Source organism: Carya illinoinensis, chromosome 5, assembly GCF_018687715.1.
Source record: "Carya illinoinensis cultivar Pawnee chromosome 5, C.illinoinensisPawnee_v1, whole genome shotgun sequence".
Classification (NCBI taxonomy): Eukaryota; Viridiplantae; Streptophyta; class Magnoliopsida; order Fagales; family Juglandaceae; genus Carya; species Carya illinoinensis.
Window position 1 is genome coordinate 6297534 of NC_056756.1, and position 13811 is coordinate 6311344.

Genomic DNA, 13811 nt, shown 5'->3' on the forward strand with positions numbered 1-13811 from the left:
TATTTTACTATTCTTGAAAACACTCAATTATATACAAATAAATTGATGATAGAACACGATGCTGGAACGCACGGATGGAGAGGCAGCCAATCACAAACCTGCAGTGCGAGCACGCGAGAAGGATATTTTTTTTCTTTTTTTATCCTTACTTGGTCCAGACGGGTGGAGCTCTCTCATTGGGTTTTATTTGATTTATCTTGTTTTTAGCTTTTTAGTTTAGACGTGACAGGCTTTACTTTTGGGGAGTTTTTGAGTTTTTATTTTTTATTATTTTTTTTTGCTTCTATGGTCTTGGAAAGGGCAGACCTGAAAGGGCATTCTACCTATACTTTTCCTTTTTTTTCTTGTTTTAAATTTTTTAGGAGGTAGTCGGCGTGAGCTCTTTCTATCTCTGCATTTTCACTTTGTATTTTTTTTTTTCGCATTTTACTTTGCTAGTTCTTAGAGCATTTACATTAGTCTATACATATGCATATGTAAAATCATATTTATATAATATGAGCTTAAATTCATCTACATTAAATTATGCATCTTCAAATATTTGCATAGTTATAAACAGTACCTTTACATGTTTAAAGATCTACTATTCATTCTCCAAAACATATTTTATTCATTCTTTTTCTCTCCTCCTACTCTCTTTCTACATATTTTACCTTTAAATATTTTACTACATATTTTACTCATTCACTCCCTAAAAAATATTTTACTTAAATATTTTACATATTTGAATATCAAACCCTATTAAAAAAAAGTAAAAAAAAATAAAATAAAATGATAATATTTTATTATTATTTTGTCTCAAATTTGCATAAGTCAATGTGAAAATTTTGCTTATATGACAAATTGAATCTCTAAAAGATATGATTTTACATATGCATATGCCTAAACCAATGTAAATGCTCTAAGTGGTTCCAGACTTTGCTTTTCGGCATTTTGATTTATTTTTTCTGCAATTTTATCTTCTACGTCGGCTGCTTCTTCTTTATTTCTTCTGAGTTGTTCTTCATTTTTTAGTTTTCTGCAGTTCTACTTTTGTGGAGGCGTTCGGCTGGGCGGCTTGTTTTGTTTTTCTTTTTTTGTTTTACTTGTTTTTTTTTTTGGTTAGTCACTTTTTTTTTTTCCGTTCATTTCCTTTGCTTAGACTCTTCTTGGAGTTGCAGTTTACTTCTCCTGGGTGAGAACGTTCAGACCATACAGTTTGATTGTCTTTTTATTCCGTTAGATTTTTATTTCAGTTTTAGCTTTAGTTCTTGGGCCGTGGAGTTCTTCTTCATCAATTTTTGGCTTTCGACTCATTTTTATTTTAGATTTTTTTTGCCCTCAGATTTTATTATGGCTTTCCTTAAATTAATTTTTGTTGCTAAAACTATCATTTGTAGTTAATTTCTGAAGTTTGAATTGTGAAATAAGATTTGATTTATTTTGAGTTCTATTTTAACGTAATATTTTATCGATAAATATTAATCTTACTATATTACTAGTTAGATTTGAATTGAAAATAGATGGCGGCACTTGTTATTGATTTGTTATTGACATAAGACATAACAAAAATTTGAAAATTATCTAGACTTCTTTCAGTTGATTGTTAATGTGTGTTTGACTAGTAAAATAGAGAATCTCTTAGAAAAATATTACAAAACTTGAACATAACTTTTTATCTTTCGTTTATCAATACCTTGATTGGATTGTTAATCAAGAAAATTATTTAGGATCCAAAACAAAGAGAATCTCATACCCAACCTAAGTGTTTGTTAATTTACATTTTTTTGTTAGAACCTCTAATTTTAGTTTTGATTAATTTTTTACAAAAATTGAATTCACTCTTTTCTTTCTTCTCTCATCTTTAATATTTTTTACAAATGTTTTGATAATCTCTTGTTCTTGTGAAATATGATTATGGATTTATCTTTGATACAACTTGACACTTTTATACTTAGAAGCACATTGAGCCACCAATCAACAATTTTTTGTCCATGCTAAAGAGAGACCCAGGTCATGTGCTCTGTAACATTGTTTTTCGATATAAATGATGCAAAATCACCTGCAAGAGAGCAAGTTACTGCTGGCTTCTTGGCACTAGACCCGCGTCTATGGACAAATTAGTATTAAAGATCAAGAATTCCAAATAATCGCCAGAAGAACAAATTCCCTCAAAAAAGTGATGGCTTCAGCGAAGAGAGAGAGACAGAGAGAGGGAGATCCACTACTCAAGGGTGAGAAAGAGAGCTTCGGGCAAAGCTTGACAATGGCTCGATGGGATAGAGCGACTATTTCAATAGTTAAAGTCAAACTCAAATTTTGGCCACGCCGTATTACAACTTGCGCATGAATCTACGGAAATTTGAAAAATTGTAACGCTAGAGATAATTTTAGAATAAATGCTCTAATCTCTGTTAATTTATACTACTCACTTTATCACTTAACATAGTATCGTATTATTTAAAAAATATTTTAAATTAAAACGCCGACATAATTTTATTACAAATTTGTCTATTTTTTTTTTTTTTTGGTCCTATTAATAAGAACGTTCCTTTGAGATGAATGGTGGTTGGCTATCTGGGTCTATAGATTTTTCAAAACCAATGTTAATTACTAGAGGGCAAATAACCGAATCCGATATTTGCCCTTCACTTGGGCGGATAGTGAATCCGGTTAACAGATGATAACTAATATTGTCTATCCATTTTTTTTTTACTAAAACAAACAAAAATGTAACGGATCTATGCACTACAATGGGTAAATTTATTTCTTGATCAGAATTACTACAATACTTGTTCCTTTTACATCAAGTGTACGATCCCACAACTCAAGTGGAGAAATTAATAAAGGAAATGAGAGAGTATGTAAGGAACCATCTTATTTCATTATAATTATTCAAATGACATTACAATAAAGGAAATATATATATGAAAAATTTCAGTTTATTCGAATTGTTTAGTGGTTTATTAATGTGTTTATTATTTTATATATTTATATTTTCAGAATAGTTTCTGAAGATATTCAACTAGATTCTTGTCTACTTGGAAGGCTTTGGTAAGAACATCAGGATTGATGGGAGGTTCAGATCCAAAGACCGCATCAGCTATAGTGATAACTCCTGGATTCTGGCTGCTGAGACCTGCAAAGGCAATGGCATTGGATTTTCCAATATTCAACTGGAAGTGAACGAGACCAATTGGGAATACAAAGACATCTCCGGCATTTAGAACTTTGGTGAAGAGGAGGTTTTTTCCATCAGCTTGGTTAGAGGTGACAAAGCCAACGTAAAGAGTACCCTTCAAGACAAATAGAACCTCAGTGGCACGAGGATGTGTGTGTGGAGGATTCTGGCCGTATGGGGCAAAGTCAATGCGAGCCAAGGATATACCTAGAGTGTTAAGGCCTGGAAATTGTTCCACAGTAACGGCAGTGACATTCGACCCCTGTTTACCTGAGGTGTCTCTAGCAATATTTAGGCGCCCCTGGAAGAAGAAGTCTTCAGCTTTGACATCCTTTGGATCCTTGCAGAACTTTCCATTCACAAATACTGCATGCAGAAAAGAAAAGTTCATTATTATCACAAAGAAACAATAGAATGTCCTTCATAATTGATAATATGTTATGCAATTAATATCATGACCTCCAAGCATAATTACAGATGATGAGAAAATCAATAAAAATACTTTAAATTAAATGAATTTTTCCAAAAGAAGGTTTGTAGTAAAAAAAAAATGTGTTCATACCAGCGGAATCGTACTTATCGACTGCAATACAAAAGTCTTGAAGAGGACTAGGGTCAAAGGCAAAGGCGAGAGAGCAAGCCAAGGCCAATAGGGCCACAATTGCAACCTGGTACATGAGAACACTACCTTTCATCATGTTGGAGGCTGTCTCTAACTTTTAGTTAAAAAGCTTGTGTAGTAGTATTGGTCGGGTGAGGTTTGAGAGGGATACGTTGCAATATTATGGATACACGTGATCTATTTATAGAGGGAACCAATCTATGTTTTTGCCTGCACGGTAAGAATATTAGACTTGGAAAGTCTTGAATAGTTATAATTAATAAGGCTTTTATTTGAGGGGCGAATTGCTGATCCTTTCTCTAACCACTACACACATGATGTTGAAAAGCGCAACCAAAATTCGACCACTTCCAAATTGATCATGGACCACTTCTGCATGCAGTTCTAATGGACCACTTCTGTCTGATGATTTTGAGCATGTATATTGATCTAGGAAGGAAGGAAAATGCAGATGATCCACAGCGGGAGAAATTTAAATGTACTACATGCTGATCAGCTCATGATGATCAGATGCTCTGAGAACAATTATTATTTTTTAATTATTTTTTGTTGGTAGATACTAATTAATTATTACTCTTTCGTGCTTGTTAGATTTATTATATTATTTATTAATGGTTTCGTGGAACCAACAACAAAGGACGTGGATTCATAATGAGCCTAGTTAGGAAGTTGTGATGATCAAAAGTACTCCAACATGGACCCGTTCATGATCTCAATTTCCCTTCTAGAATTGACAGTAACTTCTCGATCAAAATAAGTTGCCAGGATTGGCAAGTGGGAAATGGTACTTGCCATTTTTTTCTCACCTGCAGTACTTGACCATTTAGCCTCTCAAAGAGCGAGCTCATGACTGGCGGCTTTTATCTTAATTAACGATAGACTGGGGGGCAGACTTAATAATTCAGCGAAAATTTGGTGTTCGTTTATATTGTAAGGCTGTCTGCGTTACCATTTATTGGTTTGGATTCAAAGACGAGATGAGATAGTTTTAGATAAAAGATAAAAATTGAATAAATATTGTTATTATTATTTTGAGATTTAAAAAAATTGTATTAAGATTTGAAAAAGTTAAATTGTTTAATATATTTTATGAGAAAATTTGAAAAATTAGTAATGATTAGAAGAGATGAGATGAACGCTTTTCGAATCTAAACGTGGAAAGAAAGAAAAAAGAAAAAAACAGAAAGAAAATCAGAGGTAGAAGGTGAGGCTAGCTAGCTGCTCTTTTTCTTTTTGCTTTTACTTTTCAACGTTCAAATTAATCAATATATATCATGAACCTAGCTAGCTCGGTTTATTATTATTTTTTTCATTTAGAGACCAAAGTCTTTGTTTCTGCTGACGTTGTCCGTCCGATAATTATCCAAAAATTAAGAGGTGGAGAAAGAAATTAGAATTAAGATGACATATGTTAGGTTGTGTTGTCGACCTTTTACCTGCTCGATCAGGGAAACTTCGACATTAATCTAGATCATCATAAACACATCTGTTGCATTAGAAAGCTAGCGGTACATTACATTATTACATTTGAGCCAGCTTTTTACATAAGCCCAATTTTGATCTATCTAAACATGATTAATTGAGTCTTTTAAAACATTTAATTGCAGGCTTGAAGTGTAACTATGTCATTCTAACGTTGATATCCTTTAAATTATTGTAAAATATAACTCGAACAACAATAAAAATAATAATAATTACAAACAATGAAAATGGTAAAACCATATACTGATTTCATTGTACCATAATTACATGGGAATATTTTCCAAATAAAAAGAATAAATATACAATACAAAATTACTCATCCAAAACAAAATTATACAGGTCATCGGATCAATTAAAAAAATAGTTAGCCAAGAGCTGACCACAGATCCCTTAGGACGCACTAGTTGGCTTATCGATCTAGAGCAGAAAAAAATACTACTTGGGATGCCCTTCCTGGAGTTCGATATTTCTCATCTGCTGAGTTTATTGGGGAAGATTGTGGCATGAGTGCCGTCAATCGGATTCATTCATTGGTAGTTCTGTTCTGCAGAAAGAAATTCAGATATGATGATCAGATGCTTTCACTGCAAGGGTTCCTGCTCATACCACTGGGCTAATAATGATGAGATATATATGTAAACGGAATGTATGTATTCTGCTTACCTTATACTTCAAATCTTGCATTTCTCTTTCGAGTGCCGTAAATCTAATCTTGAGCTGCTCCAGGGCCTCTTCAGCACCGGAGGGACTTACATTGGATACTGGTTTTGTTATAATTCCAACTGCCTGAAAAGTTTAGTCCAATTAGAAAAGAATTTCCAGCAAAGCATGTTGGCAAGTATTGGCAAATCACTTTACACATACCTTTAGAAAATTTGTACGTAAACCCAATAACCTCTGTGCTAACTGAACCTTCTCTTCCTCGGTTTCCTGTTGCAAATTCAGCTGTCTCTTTAGCCTTCAACTCTATTTACTGGTAAGCATATATACCCACATCTCTAGCTACTGGTGCGCGTGTTTGTGTTGGTCGCTGTGTTATGTTTACAAACCTTCAGTTTGATATTCAACCGATGTTCCTCATCAAAAACAACATAGGGATTTTTCCCAATCGAAGCACGGAAGCGAGCAAGCTCTTCCTTGACACGTGAAAGAGTAACCTCGGTTCGCCGCAGCTTACTGCTGAGTTCTTCATTCTGAGTTTTGAGCATGTCGTTTTCATCCTGTAACATTATTGGACTCCGATGACAAAACTAATTTGGAGATAGAGAGGGATGTCCAAAACCATGTGGTTCCAAAATGGTCAATAAAACTGAAATCAAAGTAATTGACTGGGATTACAAGATGATGAATGCGCTACTAAATTGACTGGGATTACAAGATTGGAAGGGTGAGATCATTAGCATATTTTGAAACTCGATAAAAAAAAATTTATCCAGAAGTGATCTTATGATTGCTCTCTTTATTTCCCTGTTTTTTAACTGATACTATTGCAACATCACGGACTTAGTAACATCAAATCTACGATTGGGATTGTATAAAGAAGGCGGTGATATGATATATAATATTTGATGTGATATATTTTCTGGGATATATGCAGAATATATTAATGAAAGACAAAACTGATGAGAAATGATTCACAAATTTACCCCATAATTGGTCATATCCAATTTAACTCCCAGTAGGACTCTAATTACATCACGGGTCATGCTCTGATCAGCAGCAGCTAATCTAGCAATCAATGTGAATATCTGCAGTGTTCAGTACAGAAAGTGACTATCCTGGGGACAATAATGGTTACAAAAGAATTGGCCGCAAAAAATTATTTTCTTGTGATGAATCACTGAATTACTTAAAATGATACCACAATCGAAATGTATGGTATCGGAATCGCCTTATGGCACTATTTGCGACAAAATTTAGCAGCGACCCGAATTTCGCAAGAAATTATATTTTTTAGCATCAATTTGAGCGTTGATAGAAATATTTTAGACGCAAAAAACCATTTTTCGGTGCAAATAGCTTTTTACTTCCCTCAAGCTCCATCACCTTTTACTTACGATTTAGGTTCTCTGTCTACAAATATTAAATAATGATGGAAGAATGGGCTAGGTGAGAAAAGGCTCGTTCTTACTTATCATAAAATATTTATATATATATATATAAATTATATTGAGGTGAGAAGGCAGAATATTTTAAACGCGTATGTGGACGCATACACATGATTTAGACCAAGAAACTCACATTGTTAATATCGTATTCACTTGTTAATTAATTGTATCACAAAAAGCAGGGTTATATTTATATGTGTGCTGTGTGGAATATTAATATATATATATATATATATATATACAAGCTGACAAATGGGACAACATACAAAACGACGGTACCGGCTTAATTATAAAAGTATTAATCAAAACCACTTACGTACGTACGTGGTTGACGATTTTAATTACACAAAACCCTGATCCTTGTATATATATATATGCTCAAAATCATCAGACAGCACAAGATAATACATTTGATTTTGAATTGGCCAAAACAACACATTAGAACTGCATGCAGAAGTGGTCCATGATCAATTTGGAAGTGGTCGAATTTTGGTTGCGCTTTTCAACATCGTGTGTGTACGTAGTGGTTAGAGAAAAGATCAACATCATGAATTCGGCCCTCAAATAAAAGCCTTATTAATTATAACTACTCAAGACTTTCCAAGGCTAATCTTACCGTGCAAGCAAAAACATAGACGGGTTCAGTGGCTTTTCCCTCTATAAATAGATCACATGTTTCCATATTGCAACTTATCTCTCAACCGACCAATACTACAACACAAATTTTTTTACTAAAGTTAGAGAGCCTCCAACATGATGAAAGGTAGTGTTCTCATCTTCCAGGTCGCAACTGTTGCCCTTTTGGCCTTGGCTTGCTCTCTTGCCTTTGCCTTTGACCCTAGTCCTCTTCAAGACTTCTGTGTTGCAGTCGACAAGTACGATTCTGCAGGTATGAACACATTCTTATTTCTATGTAGCTTCTTTTGGGAATATTCATTTAATTTAAACCATCTTTACTGATTTCTTCATCAGCTGTAATTATGCTCGGAGGTCATGATATTAACTGCATAACATATTAACAATTATAATGGACATTCTATAGTTCCTTTTTATACTAACAAACTTTTCTTTTCTCCATACAGTATTTGTGAATGGAAAGTTCTGCAAGGATCCAAAGGATGTCAAAGCTGAAGACTTCTTCTTCCAGGGGCGCCTAAATGTTGCTAGAGACACTTCAGGTAAACAGGGGTCGAATGTCACTGCCGTTACTGTGGAACAATTTCCAGGCCTTAACACTCTAGGTATATCCTTGGCTCGCATTGACTTTGCTCCATACGGCCAGAATCCTCCACATACACATCCTCGTGCCACCGAGGTTCTATTTGTCTTGGAGGGTACTCTTTATGTTGGCTTTGTCACCTCCAACCAAGCTGATGGAAAAAACCTCCTCTTCACCAAAGTTCTAAATGCCGGAGATGTCTTTGTATTCCCAGTTGGTCTCGTTCATTTCCAATTAAATATTGGAAAGTCCAATGCCATTGCCTTTGCCGGTCTCAGCAGCCAGAATCCAGGAGTTATCACCATAGCCAATGCAATCTTCGGATCTGAGCCTCCCATCAATCCTGATGTTCTTGCCAAGGCCTTCCAAGTAGACAAGAATCTGGTTGAATATCTTCAGAAACTGTTCTGAAAATAGAAAAATATAAAATAATAAACATAGTTATGAACCATTAAACAATTCGAATAGACTGAAATTTTTCATATATATTTCCTTTGATGTAATGTCATTTGAATAATTATAATGAAATAAGACAGTTCTTTACGTACTCTTCCATTTCTTTAATTATTTACTCTACTTGAGTTGTGGCATCGTACGCGCGCTTGATGTAAAAGAAATGAGTGTTGTAGTAATTTTGATCAAGTAATAAATTTACCCGCTATAGTGCATAGATCTGTTACGTTTTTATTTGTTTTAGTGAAAAAAATGATAGAGGATATTACTAATTATCTGTTGATCAAATTCGCTATCCGCCCAAGTGTAGGGCAAATATCGAATTAGCTGGTTATTTGCCCTCTAATAATCAATCTCTTCAAATATATACTATATATATAGATCATATACAAATGAGAAATAATAGTTGCAGTCGTAAGTGTATAAACGCCGTGCAATCACTTGAAAAAAAGTAATTAAATATGGAGACCCACATCAAAAGACATTAATTTTTTAAAAGTGAATCTCACTCTTTTTCATAACGACTACACGATACTTACACATTTCACAACTGTACGTAGTATTATTCATTAATACTTCACACACACATATAAATATACCCCTTTTTGTGATATAAAATTAATTAACAAGTGAATACGATAACAATGTGAGTTTCTTGGTCTAAATCTTGTGCATGCGTCCACATACGTGTTTAAAATATTCTGCCTTTCTCACCTCATCATAAATATATATATATATATATATATATATTATGATAAGTAAGAATGAGCCTAGCTTTACTCACCTAGCCCAATATTCTTCCATATTATTTAATATATGTAGATAGAGAACCTAAATCTTAAGCAAAAGTTGATGGAGCTTGAGGGAAGTAAAGGAGCTATATGCAGTACTATAAGAAAAAAGGCTTTTTGCGTATAAAATATGTCTATCAATGCTCAAATTGATGCTAAAAATATCATTTACTGCAAATTTCAGGTCACTACTAAATTTTGTTACAAATGGTGCCATGCGGCGATTCCAAAGCTATACATTTCTATTGCGGCATCATTTTAAGTAACGACATCAAAAGAAAAATAGTTTTTTGTGATGAAGGTATAACATATTTATAGAGAAGGCAATGCAAGAGCAGATTTCTTGGCTCATTTGGCTTCAGATCAGAAGAATGGTACATGGAATTCATACAACGATGTGCTGCATTTGCTAAAAGGGATTTTGAAAGTTGATAAAGTTGGTCTTCAAGCTATTCGTTTATAGGCATTAATAAGGTGTTTTTTTGGACAGAATAAGTGCATCAGTTTGGCTTTGTTTAGTTTTCTTGGTTTTATGCAGGTTGGCTTTAGTTTGGATGTCTTATGTTATGTTTTATTTTTTGTTTTTGTTCGGCTTGGTTTTTAACACTTGGTTTTGGGCTAGTTTATAGCAGTATATTCTGTATGCTCCCAAGTGTCATATTGTTATCACGGTATTCCTCCACCATAAGTGAGGGCTTTTTGTAATGAACATGGGACGGGGCTGCTATGTAGGTGGATACTAGCTCTTCTTAAAAAAAAAAAAAAACCATAATGTCCCCAAGGTAGTCACTTTCTGTACTAGACAATGCAGACATTCGCATTGAATGCTAGATTAGCTGCTGCTGAGAGCATGACCCATGATGTAATTAGAGACCTACTGGGAGTTAAATTGGATATGGCCAATTATGTTGTAAATTTGTGAATCATTTCTCATCAATTTTGTCTTTCATATCCCAGGATGTTGCCCAGATGACTAACACAAGAGGGGGGGTGAATTGAGTTGTATTAAAAAAAATAACAATTATAAATCAAATATATAATATAAAAATAAACAAAATATGAAATAACAATAAATATAAAGAGTAAGGGTAAGAGAGAAGCAAACTCAGTATGTTAACGAGGTTCGGCCCCACTACCTACGTCCTCGCCTCAAGCTACCCCTTGAGGATTCCCAAATTCACTATTCAACCTCATTCAGGTGGAGATAGAAACCTATTACACCTTTGAACAACACCGCTACAAAGGATCCGTGTAGAACACCCTCTACACTTGCAATCACCTTACAAGTGGTGATTCAACTATTCCCCGTATAGAATACTTTCTACACGTACAAGGGTTATACACACCATTTTTCTGATACAAAAGCTGATAGTGGGTAGGTTATCAGAAAACACTCATCAATGAGTGAAATAAGAACAATACAGCACAAACTATATCTCTCAAAATGAATAAGGATTAAGGATTAAGGCTCAATGCTTAGAGAAGAGAGAATGAAAGCTTTGAATGAATGTTATATGCTCTGGATGTTGTAAATGTGAAGCTCTCAAATGATCTATTTATAGGCATATGAGACTTCATATTCAAATTTAAAAAGATTCACATGTCAAAGACAACATCATTCACTTTTTTAAAAAATTCAAATAAAAGGTTCTTCTTTTTCAATTGTCAAAGACAACATCATTCAGTTTTTCAAAAAAATCAAACCTAATATTTTACTTTTGGCATATGACAAAATGAGCACACTTTCCTTTTCAAAAAATTCAAACCTAATCTTTTACTTTTTGCATATGACAAAATGAGCATACTTTACTTTTCAAATTTTTCAAACAAAATCATCTACCTTTTGTATAAGTTTAAAAAAGCATCAATCACTTTTGAAAATATTCAAATAAAACATACACATGTGAAAGATGACAATCAATCATCTTTAATATTTTCAAAATTCAACCCTTTAATCAAGGCATGCACATGCAAAAGATGACAATCAATCATCTTTCAAAATTTTCAAATTTAATTTTCAAAAATATTCATGCACATGTGGAAAATTTATTTTAATGCTTTATGATAAAATATTAATTTTGAGCATTAATCCTAATTTCGAATTTTGAAGAGATTTACAACATTACTCTATAATTTTAATATGAACTTGTTCCCTTCTTGCTCATACGTGTTTCCTTGATGTGCTTGACTTCATTGTGTAGACAACTTGAGCTTGAGACTTCTTTATTCTTTGAATTCATTTGTTATCATCAAAATCCATGTGTAAATATATAATTACACAAAACTTGAAATCTTGGGTTCAACAATCTCCCCCTTTTTGATGATGACAAATATTTGATAGAACCTGAAACCTGTATTAATACTTAAGCTCCCCCTGAGAATGTGCGTTAGTTTTTCAAGCAAAAGTATAAATATAATTCCAAGCATATATAACAAGTTTAGCAATTTAAACAGTGTTAATGTTCTAGTCTAACACTTCTCCCCCTTTTAGCATCATTAAAAAGGATCCGCAACAAGTAAATGGAACTGAAGAAAACGGTGCGTTAGTAGACACTGTAGATAAATAAATAAATTTTATCCGTCCGTGACCCGACAAATGCGGCTAGAGATTTGAAAAAATCGTCTGATGTTGTTGACAAACGAGATTGAAGGCTCCGAGTTTCTAAACAATGTTATTTTCACCGATCGGAAAAAAAAATACATTGCTCTTTGACTTGGATGATAACTTGTCTTATTCTTTATGCTATCTCTATAAAATCAATTCTGAAGTTCATCCAATCCGCATCAAGTTTTCATCTCATCTCTATAACTCATCTGCATTCCTTCAACATTCTCATTTTAAGCCTTCTATTCTTTTCTCAATGGCTAATTCTTCTAACATTTCTCTAAATCCATCCATGAGGCATTCTGCATCTCAACCTCCTGTCCTGTCTGCAGCTGCCATTGGTGCCATGTTGCAGCAAGAAAATAATAATCTGAGTAATAAGTCAGATTCTGATGCTATTTATGACTTGGTGAGTCTTGGGACTCGCTACTCTTCCTCTATTGTTGCTTTTTCTCAGCGGCTACAAGCCAAAAATCATGAAGTTGAAAAGCTCAAAGAACAAATTGTTGTACTTCAACGAATTGTTCAAGAGTCTCACACAAGGGAAGGAATCATTCGCCAGAAGAATAAACAGTTGAAATCTTTATTAGATTCTTCATTCCGCTTGCCGGTTCCCATGGATAAGAATGACATGATATTGTATGAAGAGAATGAGCGTCTCAAACATGAGGCTAAGAATCTCAAGTTTATGTAAAAGTATTTAAAAAATCTATCTATATTTTTATTGACTCTAGTCTATCTTTTAAGAGATATTCATAGCATGCATCATACCTATTTCTCTTCTGATCATACATAATCTATCTTCTGGTAAAGGCTTTGTGAAAATATCTGCTAACTGATCGTGTGTGTTTGTGAATTCTAGTACTATATCGCCTTTCTGCACATGATCTCGAAGAAAATGATATCTTATTTCAATATGCTTAGTTCTAGAATGTTGTATTGGGTTCTTTGAAAGATTTATAGCACTTGTATTATCACATTTGATTGGAATGTGATTATACTTGAGTTTAAAATCTTCAAGTTGTTGCTTCATGTAGAGAACTTGAGCACAACAACTACCCGCAGCAACATATTCTGCCTCAGCAGTAGATAGTGCAACAGAATTTTATTTTTTACTGAACCAGAAAACTAATGCATGACCTAAGAAATGGCATGCTCCACTAGTGCTTTTTCGATCTATTTTACAGCCAGCATAATCTGCATCTGTGTAGCTGATTAGATCGAAAGATGTGTGCTTAGGGTACCATAACCCTAGGTTAATTGTACCACTAAGATATCTAAGAATGCGCTTAACTGCAATTAAATGTGATTCTTTTGGAGATGATTGAAAGCGTGCACATAAGCACATACTAAACATAATATCTGGTCTAC

General features: G+C 33.8%; 2 protein-coding genes and 1 long non-coding RNA gene across 3 annotated transcripts; 1 reads left to right on the plus strand and 2 right to left on the minus strand.

Annotated features, from left to right (window-relative positions):
* Positions 1-2723: 2723 nt before the first annotated feature.
* LOC122309108 (germin-like protein subfamily 1 member 13) lies at positions 2724-3921 on the minus strand. Its single transcript, XM_043122476.1, has 2 exons — positions 3723-3921; positions 2724-3526 (listed from the first exon to the last, which is right to left on the minus strand). Exons 1-2 carry the CDS (start codon positions 3856-3858, stop codon positions 2979-2981), a joined length of 684 nt encoding a protein of 227 aa, XP_042978410.1. The 5' UTR covers positions 3859-3921; the 3' UTR covers positions 2724-2978.
* Positions 3922-5504: 1583 nt separating this feature from the next.
* On the minus strand, positions 5505-6719 carry LOC122309111. Its single transcript, XR_006242344.1, has 3 exons — positions 6129-6719; positions 5928-6050; positions 5505-5808 (listed from the first exon to the last, which is right to left on the minus strand). It is a non-coding gene; the product is annotated as an uncharacterized LOC122309111 (long non-coding RNA).
* A 1355-nt stretch (positions 6720-8074) lies between these two features.
* Positions 8075-9261, plus strand: LOC122309110 (germin-like protein subfamily 1 member 13). The gene is made up of 2 exons (XM_043122477.1): positions 8075-8261; positions 8455-9261. The coding sequence occupies exons 1-2, from the start codon at positions 8126-8128 to the stop codon at positions 9000-9002; spliced, it is 684 nt and encodes a 227-aa protein (XP_042978411.1). The 5' UTR covers positions 8075-8125; the 3' UTR covers positions 9003-9261.
* Positions 9262-13811: the final 4550 nt, after the last annotated feature.